Raw genomic sequence first — 12,995 nt, 5'->3', positions numbered from 1 at the left:
ATATAAAAGAGACATTCCGTGCGTCTGTAAGCCTCGAAATTATCCAAGAATTTGACACAATGTCTCCGATAGTGCTTCTAGTTTTTCCTTCACGCACAAGTAGATTTTTATAGCAAAAATTCTTTGTAAGATCCGTTTTACATTGTCATAAAGATTATGTAAGAATTTAAGTTTGTAAACTGGTGCACTCTAGACAAAAACAGACTTGTCATATTTTTTTGGATTTTTTTTCCTGTTTGACTTTTGAATTTACGGTATAGCTGGTGGGCTGTGAGCGGGCCTACCTGACGTCGTGCGGCATGGGCAGCGTGGCGCCGCGGTCCAGCAGGATCTTGATGATCTCGTAGTTGTCGCGGTGCGCTGACAGGATGAGCGGCGTGATGTCCGGCGTGAAGGTGGCCGTGTCCGGCGGCAGCGCCTCCCAGCTCTGCGGGTACCACACACACCACGTCACTCTCAAGAGGCACAAGTCTCCGGACGTAAAACTCACATCGGCCGTACCCCGACGACCTTTCATACATCCATTACTTTTCACAATGTATATATAATACTCTCTTTCAAATTCTGAAGGTGGCAGGGGTAAAATACAGGTGCCGAAAGGCTATTTACAATTTGTACAGAAACCAGATGGCAGCTATAAGTCGAGGGACATGAAAGGGAAGCAGTGGTTGGGAAGGGAGTGAGACAGGGTTGTAGCCTCTCTCCGATCTTATTCAATCTGTATACTGAGCAAGCAGTAAAGAAAAAACTAAAATTCGGAGTAGGTATAAAAATCCATGGAGAAGAAATAAAAACTTTGAGGTTCGCCGATGACATTGTAATTCTGTCAGAGACAGCAAAGGACTTGGAACAGTACTTGAACGGAATGAACAGTGTCTTGAAAGGAGGATATAAGATGAACATCAACAAAAGCAAAACGAGGATAATGGAATGTAGTCGAATTAAGTCGGGTGATGCTGAGGGAGTTAGATTAGGAAATGAGACACTTAAAGTAGTAAAGGAGTTTTGCTATTTGGGGAGCAAAATAACTGATGGTGGTCGAAGTAGAGAGGATATAAAATGTAGATTGGTAATGGCAAGAAAACCGTTTCTGAAGAAGAGAAATTTGTTTACATCGAGTATAGATTTAAGTGCCAGGAAGTCGTTTCTGAAAGTATTTGTATGGAGTGTGGCCATGTATGGAAGTGAAACGTGGACGATAAATAGTTTGGACAAGAAGAGAATAGAAGCTTTCGAAATGTGGTGCTACAGAAGAATGCTGAAGATTAGATGGGTAGATCACATAACTAATAAGGAGGTATTGAATAGAATTGGGGAGAAGAGGAGTTTGTGGCACAAGTTGACAAGAAGAAGGGATCAGTTGGTAGGAAATGTTCTGAGGCATCAAGGGATCACCAATTTAGTAATGGAGGGCAGCGTGGAAGGTAAAAATCGTAGAGGGAGACCAAGAGATGAATACACTAAGCAGATTCAGAAGGATGTAAGCTGCAGTAGGTACTGGGAGATGAAGAAGCTTGCACACGACGGAGTAGCATGGAGAGCTGCATCAAACCAGTCTCAGGACTGAAGACCACAACAACAACAACAACAATATAAATAGTATGGAGACAACACTGGAAGTTCCGTGACGCTTTTTGCGGATGAAAACCTTTGTACACAAGTCGCAACGCTAGGATATGGCAGCGGAATACAGGAACGCCTAAATGGGATTGAAAAATCACTTTCTACATAAGAAATGCAACTTATTGCGTCAACATAGTCAAAAAGACCCCTTATTGTATGATTACACGATTGCAGAACAATCACTTTAAGCAATTGTTTCCATAAAATATCTAGGATTATACGTACAACCACATAAAACCAAACGCAGATGAGGCCTATCTGACACTGTCAGCCACTGGAGGAATACGCAGGACATGTAGCCCATAAACAAAACACTCTTTGGACCAATTCTTGGATAGTGTTCCGCAGTAAGAGATCCATACCAGATAGGACAGACAGAGAAGATCCAAACAGCAACAGCCAGCGCGTTTCGCTACTGACTCGTTTAGTAATCGTGAAAGTCTCAGAGAGACGATCGACTAAATCCAGTGACATACGCTGTAGGAGATACGTTCTGCGCCCCGACGTGGTTTCTTGTTACACTTCCTAGGGCACGCGTTCGCGGAGTGCTCAGCAAGTATATTGTTTCCTCCTACGTATACCTCGCTGAAAGGCCACGAAGACAAAACCAGAGAGATCGAGGCCACACGGGGGCTTACCGCCAACTATTCGTGACTGGAACACAAAAGATGGGAAGTGACGGTGTGACACGAAGTACCCTCCACCAAACACCGCAAGGTGGCTTGTGGAGCGTAGTTGTAAACGATGTACGTCTAAACAAGGCCCTCGGAGTAGACGACATTCACTCAGAATTATTGATGTCCTTGCCAGAGTCAATCGTGACAAAACTATTTCACCCACTGTGCAAGATATGTCGTACAGGAGAAATACTGACAGATTACAAGAAGAAAGTAATAATTCATGTTCCAAAGCGCACAAGCGCAGACACATGTAAATATTATACAACCATCATCTTTATAAGCCTTAGTTGCGAAATACCACCACGAACTATTTACAGAAAAATGGAAAAACTAATATAAATCGAAACCTGGGAAAGAACAGATTCGGTACCGGTGAATCGTAGAAAGATATGGCCCTACAACTTACCTTACGACTCACGCTGAAGGCTGCACGTTTACGCTTATGCATTCGTAGACTTGCAGAAGGTTGTTAACAATGTAGCCTGGAATACAGTCTATAAGTAAAATACAGGAGAGAAACACTGGCTACAAGATGTACGGAAACTGGGCAGTTGTTATACGTAAGACCCGAAGGTCGTGAAGCGGAAGCAGTAGTTAAGAAGTGAGTTAGACTCGTTTGTATCCTCTCCTCAGTGTTATTCAGTCTGTACATTCTGTAAAAGAAGGCACCGAGATATTAGAAAAAGGCATTAAAGTTGAGGGAGAACAAATAAAAACTTTGCCGACGACATTTTAATGCTGTCAGAAATGTCAAATGACTCAGACGAGCAGTTTAATGGATAATATCTAATATGGAGGTACTGAACGGAATTGGCGAAAAAGGGAATTTATGACACAACTTTACTAAAAAAGCGGATAGGTTAATGGGTTACATCCCGAGGCATCAAGGAGTCGTCAGTTTGATATTGAAAGATAGTGTGGGGGCGTACAAACAGAGTACAGTAAACAGGAGGTACGCAGAACTGAAGAGTCTTGAACAGGAAAGAGTAGCGTGGTGAGCCGTATCAAACCGGCCTTGGGAATGAAGCCCACAACAACACAAGGCATTGCGCCTGCTGTGCACGGATGCACAGAGACGTGGGCACACTTGCCAGGCTGCAGTCTGGTGCCCTAACATGCGACGGCGCTCAGGCACCTGCTCCCACACTCTTATGTCTACGGCCCCACTAGGGAGCCCTGTGCCGTTGGCTTCTAATACACCCAACTCGTGGCGAACAGTAGATGGTTGCGAACCTCTGGGCGGGAGGCAAAAACGGGTACTGGCCGCAAGGCCTCCCCCTTATGACTTAAAGATAGCTCTGAGGTCTTGCCCACTGCTGTAAATATACGTGAGTCAGTACCGGAGACCTCGCCTGTTGGGACTGGGGCCAATCTTTCTGAACGGTCCCGACAAATGCAGAGAGTGGGCTGTCTGGGCACTGGGAGATCCAACGTTCGGCAGGTGATGGAGCCTCTTGGGGCAGTAGCAGGCAAGTCGCGAAGGAAGGCCAATGTCCGTTCAGCATGTCTGCTGGGGAATCGTGTCCGAGATACGGAAAAACTGTCGACTTAGTGCAGCTGCCTACAGACCACGAATCGTGTCTGAACGAATGACGCCTGTCGCCTGCGTTCAGGGGTCGTCCTCGGTCGCTACCGGCGGCCAGCTGTCTAGCCGCTTTGGTGAAAACAACCGGCCTCGCCCGCGGTGTGCCCACAAACGACAGCTGTCTGCTGCTTTGTGCCGAGTGGAAGCCTTAAACCAGAGGCGTAGACAATTCTGTCACGAACATACATGCGGATTTCTCGAACTCTGCTACCTGATAGAAAATTTTACGATATCTCTTCATAGATCGGGTACGCACTACACGCAGGTAGCGCCTACTACTACGGTAGCAGAGTATGTGTGTCTTCCGCATGTTGATTTCTTAGGAAATAGAAATCCCGCCATATGTTCATAAATTAATCTAATTTCAGTAACAAAATAATACCAGCTCTTTTATTACCGAGAGCTTGCACATAAATTTGCTCGTCAAGTTATAGTATTAGAAGGGGATTTCAGTGTAAGAGCTTTGGATCGAGGGACTCAAGCGATTAGTGCAGGTGGAAGGCAGAGGGAATGCTTTGAAACTGTTCTCAGTGTATTATCCAACAATAACATGAGCAGTTATTCGAAGAGCTGACTCGACAGGGGAACATTTTAGATCTTCCTGATATAAACCGGTTCGTAATTTTCGACTTAATTAACACAGAGCAGGAAATCAGTAATGAAACGCCACTGCTTCATCACAAACTACAAGTGCAAATAGGAATGTAAAGGGAGGTAGGAAAATATTTCTGCTGCCAAGAAGCAGATTTCAGATTATTTGGGCAGTCAACACAAGACTGGACATGCTGAGCACAAATTGTCAACGTTCAAGAGCATCGGACAATATGTATTATGAGCTGTGCTAAACTGTGAAGGATGGGAAAGAACCCGCCCTGGTTCGACAGCCGTGTCAAAAGCCTACTTCAAAAGAATAGCGAAATTCAGTACAGATTTTAAGGTACCCAAAACCTCGTCGACAGAAAAACTGAACGATGACAAAATTAGCACAAGGGGAGCAATTTGAACGAATTCGATAGCAAAATTCTCTCTACTGATTTGGCAGAAAATCGCGAAAAGTTACAGTCACAGTTAAATCAGTAAATGGATCAAAGCCATCATTTGAGACTGTCGGTGACCGCTATCACGTCGTATCAGAGGATAACAGAGAAAAGCTGAATAAATAAATTTCTTTTTCTAAACCAGTTTGAGGAAGATCCTACTGCAGTTTTCCCTTTCAGCTGTTGGATGGCTGTCAAAATGATCAGTCCAGTGGAAGAAAAATTAGTGAAATCACTCAGTTGAAGCACGGTGATCGGACCTTATGGGATACCTATGCGATTATGCGTACAGTCATCTCTACTTCTATCTGCAGTTTATCGTCGATCGCTGAAGGATGAAAGCATTTATAGTGACTGGATAAACACACAGGTCATTCCCGTTTGCAAGAAGGGTTCTCAGACAGATGTAGAGAGTTTATAGAGAATTAAAACTCTATTCCTTTACACATCCATCGATGGTTTGTACATGTGCGAAGTTAGATTGGCATCTGACAATATCTTCTGGGTGAAATACTTTTTTTGTTAGGTAGTGACGAGATCAAAATATCTGTAACTACCAAAATGTGTATAAACACTTAAGTTAGTGGTTAGCAAGAAAATTTTAAGCTAAAACAGTCTCACAACCAATATGACGGATGTAATTTACGTAAATGGTGAATAAAGACTAATTTAAACCATTATCAGATACAAGTAACTGCAATATTATTATGATTAAGGTAACAGCCTGTGCAGACCCTGAATGACACTTGAGAACTATGTGAGGTCTTTAATAATTATTCATGAGTTATGTTTGTAGGTGTAATCTGTAAACGACCTAGGCATCAATTAAAAACAAATCTTAACGTAAAGTGAGTTTTCAAACAAATAATAAATGTCATACCGTGGCAATACAGCAAACTAACAGTTGTTCCAAAAGAAGTAGAACAGAATTTAATATCCTATGAACAGGGGTAGCAAAATTACAAAGGTAACTTTATAAGGAACGTCTCTACAGCCAAACCAGTGTATGAAAGGAGATTAGTCAATGTATTGTAAATGTTGCTCTTGTACCGAATGTTTGCAAGTTATAACGCAATTGAAAGAAACAATTTAAAAGAAACTTCATATGTACTGCATAATGAAGGTTGACTATTCGTGAGTAAGATTACTAAAAAATTTTTATGCCAAATAGAAAGTACATACAACTTGATGTGTATAGATAACAATACTTAACTGCAAAAGATTCGTAAAGCTATATTTATAATCCTACACATTGAATTACATATTATGATAATAGAATGCATTAGAACCGCTGACAAAACAGAGACACTAATTTAATATCTAACAAATTTTTACATGTCTTCATGTACCACTTCCTGTATATTTGAGTGTAATATTATTCGTCAAAAAGAATCATTCACGACATTTCAGAAGCTTATTTGAAGAATATTTCCTATCCTAATGAGAGTATAAGATTGTCTTCGGGATCAAATTAGTTTGATACATTATGTCAAACCGTAGAGGAGAAAAGTTAAATATTTCTTGTTCTGTGGCTGGACAAAGGATATGCACTGTCGAGCTATTTTAACAGATGAACCTATATCTTACTGCAGTGTAATTTTTCATAAAGTCAATGAAATACAAAATAAAGCCACATATATATCGTGGTTGTTATTACAACAAACTACATAAGTGACACCAAATATAGAGCAAGTTTACTTTCTAATAAGCAGAAGGAGAAGAAACAGAAATTAAAAAGAGAATAACCAAACACTTGAGAAAATGAAAACTACACACAAAAATGTTAAACATTAATTGCAAAACAATTTTAAAAGTGGGAGAACGTACTAAAAGCTCTTTATACAGACAGCAGATGGCACAGTAATTAGATGAAGAGAGGGAAAATTGTTCTAGCATTGCAAAATTTCTTAAGCTGTATATACTGTCAGTAATGAAATGTGAGGAATATTAAACTGTTGAACATGTAATGAAAGAAAATATGCTTAGAGATGAGGGATTTCAGGAGGGGAAGTCTGTGATACACATGATATTCAGCAAGATTATTACCTACTTGATGAAAAAACCAAGCAAAGTAACAACTGGTTTGAAAATCATTGTAATGCAACATACCATTTGCCAGCAGTAACTCAAACTATACGAGGCGATGCATGTGGCTGACACTTCATCGCTGATGCATAAAATTTTTAGAAACCTTCACTTACCTTCGAAAAAAAACCAATTGATTGAACCTGTGTTAATATGCTGAAATATAAACAACAATAAGTCCATTGTATAGTCTAGTAGTTGCAGTTCTTGTGATTTTCAGTCGAAAGATTGATTTGATATGGATCTCCTGAGTGGTCTGTCTTCATTTTTGCATAACTAATGCAACTGACATCCATTTAAATCTGGTTAGTGTATTTGAGCATTGGTAAGCATTTTCCTCAGTTCAAATGTTCCTATTATTATTTTGTCTCAGTCATTTAGTGTCCACGCTCCACTTCCTTATCTTTAACTTCGTATCCGAATTTCACCTTCGTTTAAAATACAACTTGCACATTCAACACACAGGATAATATCGGGGATAGGATACAATCTTGCCTTACTGCCTTCTCTGCCACTGCTTCCCTTCTTCATGTCCTTTGATTCTTATAGCTGTAGTCTGGTTTCTGTACGAGTTGTAGATAACCTTTCGCGCTCTCTATTTTCCCCTACCACTATCAGAATTTTAATGGTGTAGTCCACTCAACATTGTCAACGTCTCAAAAATGAGATCGACAGGAAATGCAAAATTGCTAAGCAAGGATAGCTAGAGGAAAAATGTACGGATGTAGAGGCATATCTCACTAGGGATAAGATAGATACTGCCTACATGAAAATTAAATAGACTTCTGGAGAAAAGAGAACCGCTTGTATGAATATCAAGAGCTTAGATGGAAACCCAGTTCTAAGCAAAGAAGGGAAAGACGAAAGGTGGAAGGAGTATATAGAGGGTCTGTACAAGGGCGATGTACTTGAGGACAATGTTATGGAAATTGGAGAGGATGTAGATGATGATGAAATGGGAGATACGGTACGGCGTGAAGAGTTTGACAGAGCACTGAAAGACTTGAGTCGAAACAAGGCCCCGGGAGTAGACAAGATTCCATTAGAACTACTGACAGCCTTGGTAGAGCCAGTCCTGAGCAAGATGTATGAGACAGGCGGAATACCCTCAGACTTCAATAGGAACATAATAATCCCAATCCCAAAGAAAGCAGGCGTTGACAGATGTGAAAATTACCGAACTATCAGTTTAATAAGTCACAGCTGCAAAATGCTAACGCCAATTCTTTACAGACGAATGGAGAAACTAGTAGAAGCTGACCTCAGGGAAGATCAGTTTGTATTACGTAGAAATATCGGGACACGTGAGGCAATACTGACCTTACGACTTATCTTAGAAGAAAGATTAAGGAAAGGCAAACCTACGTTTCTAGCACTTAGAGAAAGCTTTTCACAGAATACTCTCATTGAAACTCTGAAGGTGGCAGGGGTAAAATACAGGGAGCGAAAGGCTATTTACAATTTGTACAGAAACCAGATGGCAGTTATAACAGTCGTGGGGCATGAAAGGGAAGCAGCGGTTGGGAAGGGAGTGCGGCAGGATTGTAGCGCATCCCAGGTGTTATTCAATCTGTATATTGAGCAAGCAGTAAAGGAAAGAAAATAAAATTCAGAGTAGGCTTGTCTTGGCTTGTTTTTAGGGAAGGAGACCAGACAGCGAGGTCATCGATCTCATCGGATTGGGGAAGGACGGGGAAGGAAGTCGGCCGTGCCCTTTCAAAGGAACCATCCAGGCATTTGCCTGGAGCGATTTAGGGAAATCACGGAAAACCTAAATCAGGATGGCCGGACGCGGGATCGAACCGTCGTCCTCCCAAATGCGAGTCCAGTGTGCTAACCACTGCGCCACGTCGCTCGGTATCAGAGTAGGAATTAAAATCCGTGGAGAAGAAAATGTAATTCTGTCAGAGACAGCAAAGGACCTGGAAGAGCAATTGAACGGAATGAACAGTGTCCTGAAAGGAGAATATAAGATGAACATGAACAAAAGCAAAACGAGGATAACAGAATGTAGTCGAATGAAGTCGGATGATGCTGAGGGAATTAGATTAGGAAATGAGACACTTAAAGTAGTAAACGAGTTTTGCTATCTGGGGAACAAAATAACTGGTGATGGCCGAAATAGGATATAAAATGTAGAATGGCAATGGAAAGGAATGCGTTTCTGAAGAACAGAAATTTGTTAACATCGAGTATAGATTTAAGTGTCAGAAAGTCGTTTCTGAAGGTATTTGTATGGAGTGTAGCCATGTATGGAAGTGAAACATGGACAATAAATAGTTTGGACAAGAAGAGAATAGAAGCTTTCGAAACGAGGTGCTACAGAAGAATGCTGAAGATTAGATGGGTAGATCCGTAAGTAATGAGGAGGTATTAAATAGAATATGGGAGAAATTTGTAGCAGAACTTGGCTAGAAGAAGGGATCGATTGGTAGGACATGTTCTGAGGCATCAAGGGGTCACCAATTTAGTACTGGAGGGCAGCGTGGAGTGTAAAAATCGTAGAGGGGGACCAGGAGATGAATACACTAAGCAAATTGAGAAGGATGTAGGTAGCAGTAGGTACTGGGAGATGAAGAAGCTTGCACAGGATAGAGTATCATGGAGAGCTGCATCAAACCAGCCTCAGGACTGAAGACTACAACAACAACAAACGTCAGGATGCCTTTTCCCCTAGGTAAGACGTATTGCTTGTATTGTGTCACATGTTGTTCTATTTCTCCACAACCCAAACTGACCTTCCGTGAGTTCGTTCTCTGTCAGTTTCTCCAGTCTGGTGTAAATAATTCAAGTCAGTAATTCGAATCCACGGCTAATTAATCTGATAGTTCTGTAATATTCACACCTGTCAGCACTTTCCATTTTGAAACTGGAATTATTAGACAATACTTGAATGCCGAGGGGATTTCGCCGGTTCTCTTGCACACCAGGTAGAACAGTTTCCCATATCCGGGCCTACCAAGGGTCACTTGGGAGGGAATGTCGTCTATACCAGGTTCCTAGCCTCATTTCTCTGGCACATTTTTTCTCAAAAACATACCTCCCATTTCATCTCCGTCTACTCTCTTTTTATTTTCTATCACATAGATTTAAAGTTTGCTTTCCTTGTACAGCTTCTATATATTCCTCAAATCTTGCCGTTGTTCGTCTAGTTACAGATTTCCATCTGAGTTCTTTATATCCACATAGCTATGTTGCACTGCCAAATAACTTTATTGTGAAGGCTTAAAATTTATTTAAAGTTTCATCAGGAGAGCTCGGAAGAGAGTGGATGTCAACACGGCGTACCGACGATGCGCAGACCTCGGAGCAGGGCAGACAGAAACGCCAGCAGCACACTGTACAGCTTAACAGGTCGCTGTCAGGCAAAACTACGTAACTTCGCGTCCGAATGCAGTTACAAATTCTCACGTAGACAGAAAAAAACCGAGCTCAGTGACGCAGAAACATTATTGAAATTCCCACAGCTAGGCTAGGAGCGCCGGCGCGTCCGGTAAGTGGAAACACCAGAGCCACTAAGTCGTAGACGCAGACTCGACCCGTTAAGCAGAGAAGCTTTCGGAGCTGGAGAACACATTCTGTCGCTCTGCCACTGTCCGTGTCACTGGAGCCAGAGGGAATGACAGCCAGCCGGTGCCTACCGACTGCTGACTGCAGCCAGCCGGTGCCTACCAAAGGCGGCGCCTGCCGCTGCTGCCTACCTGCGCAAACCATTGAGCAGCCAGGCAGCTGGGCAGCTGACACTGGGTCATGGAGGATGACGTTCGAGCTGCCGTCTCCGCACCGACTAGGCCAGCAGTATCAGTTGAGCATCTGCTCCTGCTCTCAAGACAGCAATTCCTTTGCAAAGTCTGCTCGACCAATAAATGTCACTACAGTCAGAGCTCGACCTCATGATCACAACGTGATCCCTGCCCCAGGTAGCTACAGGTGCTTTTATTCTCTCCAAAGGTATCTCTAATTTTCCTATAGGCGACACCCACCCAGTCACGAATGCATATATAGTTTTGCATTCCTTCTCTATCTGTTTCTACTCAGTTGTTTAGAACTTTCTGTCAACCGATCATTTTTCCTGTTTCATTTGCTGCATTGTTATATTTCTTCCTTTTTTTGAATTAAACTCAGATGTAGTGTGTCATCCGAGGATATTAAACTTGGCCACGTCTTTTTATCCACTTATTCCTCTGCTACGTTCACCATTCCACCTCTCAACAACTAGCCATTTGTGTTTTATTTTATTTCCTTCCCCTATTTTCGTCAATTGTTTCCTAATTTTCCCTACGAAACTATGAACAACCTCGAACTGAACCGAGACTAATCTGTCTTCTTTTTCCAGTTTCGTCAGCTTCAATCTGCAGGTCATGACCAATAAATTATTTCCGGAGTCGACTTATGCCCCTTGAAATGACTAGCAGTTTCAAACCAGATTTCAAAGTGTCTTATATTTATACATTGAATGCAGTAACTGATTCACTCACTGACTCATCCCGGTCCAGTCCAAACCGCTGACGATACAAACTTGAAATTTGGAGAGTGTGTTGATCTTATATTCCGTCATTTGAGAATGGATTATTCGAGAATCCACCCTTAAGGGGGTTAAGCAGGAGATTACACGTTTTTTGGAAAACTTGAACTTTGGACAAGATGTTGATCTCGTATTTTAGGTGTCATATAAGGAGGGTTTTTCGAAAATTCACGCCTAAGGGGGTGAAATAAGAGATGACGTGTTTTATGAAAATACGCCACTATTACGGAAATTTCAAAGCCTCCACGACGAAGATTGGAATTTGATTTGTCAATCAGAAATAAAAATATAAGAGTTCCAGTATTTTTGGAAATTTAACCCACATGGGGTGAAATAGTTAGTGAAAATTTGTTTTCAAAACATATAATTATTAAAGAACTACTAAAGTATTTTTAAGGTTAAAGTTATGAAAATAGGTATTTTACTTCTCATTCACAAATAAAAAATACATGTTCGTGTTTTTAGAAATTAAACTAAGAGGTGAGATAGGAGATGAGATGTTGTATGAAATGTTACACTATGAACGCATTTTCAGTGCTAAAACTCAGAAAATCTGGGTTTGGCTTCACTCTCAAAAATTAAAAATACCTGTTTCACGCAGTGACGATGAAAATTATTAAGAAAATATTTCTTTAATTAAAAAATTTTAAAAACTAAATCTCGGTTAGATGCACGATTAAAAATAACTATGGACTTGAGCAACGAGATTCGCTTTTTGTTCAGAAGGAAAACACAATGTTCCTATGCCCTTAATTAGCGTGAAACGTTTTGAGGGTTTTGCAGTGTGTGAACAACATAAAAATTTGATTAAAGGAAAACAAAAAGAGGTCTGTGCAAACGAAAGAGACTACGCGATCGAAGTGCTGGGATCTAAGAAACTATGTAATATATGTGGATATATGGTTTATGATACAAACATATTTTGTTATGCAGATTAAAATCTGTAACACCTGGACGTTTGGGACACTTTCATAATTTCATAACAGAAAGAAACCATACGGACACAGACGTACATCCCAACACTGAATTTACTTTACCGATTTGTCCATGACGTCGAGGATACGGCTCTTCGGTTATCATTTTATGCCATTCTTGTAAATCCGTACATTGGACTAGAGGACAATGAGCTGGGTACTGCACTGTACGTGTACCAGCTGAGCTTGGAGGTAATGAGGGAGTGCATCAGCAGCCACTTCCGAGAACCACTTGACAAATAATCAGTCTTCAAAGTGTAAAGTCTTGAAATGAGTTTGAGAACTCACGAGTAAATCTTTCAATTACTGAAAAGAAGGTAGTCAAGTCTGGTCGGAAAACGACGGTACTGAGTTGCGAGAAATGTTTAGCGAAACGAAAATGAGGCCGATTTTTCCATAGGATTTTATATCTTCAGTTTTGTTAATGTAGACTTTCCGGGTGTATACAGTTGACGAAAAGCCCTCGAAGTTCCTAGCCGGGTAGCA

The 12,995-nt window shown here is 41.3% G+C and overlaps 1 protein-coding gene across 1 annotated transcript in view; it reads right to left on the bottom strand.

The window, feature by feature from the left end:
• Positions 1-280: 280 nt before the first annotated feature.
• Positions 281-12,995, bottom strand: part of LOC126474850 (transient receptor potential-gamma protein-like) — a 240,523-nt gene continuing 227,808 nt past the window's right edge. Inside the window, exon 4 of the mRNA XM_050102330.1 lies at positions 281-427. Within this exon, the coding sequence (XP_049958287.1) occupies positions 281-427 (147 nt within the window). The remainder of the gene's footprint in view (positions 428-12,995) is intronic.

The sequence above is a fragment of the Schistocerca serialis genome, chromosome 4 (assembly GCF_023864345.2).
Source record: "Schistocerca serialis cubense isolate TAMUIC-IGC-003099 chromosome 4, iqSchSeri2.2, whole genome shotgun sequence".
Taxonomy (NCBI): domain Eukaryota; kingdom Metazoa; phylum Arthropoda; class Insecta; order Orthoptera; family Acrididae; genus Schistocerca; species Schistocerca serialis.
The sequence above is the reverse complement of the archived record's forward strand: the minus strand, read 5'-3'. Positions and strand labels throughout refer to the sequence as shown.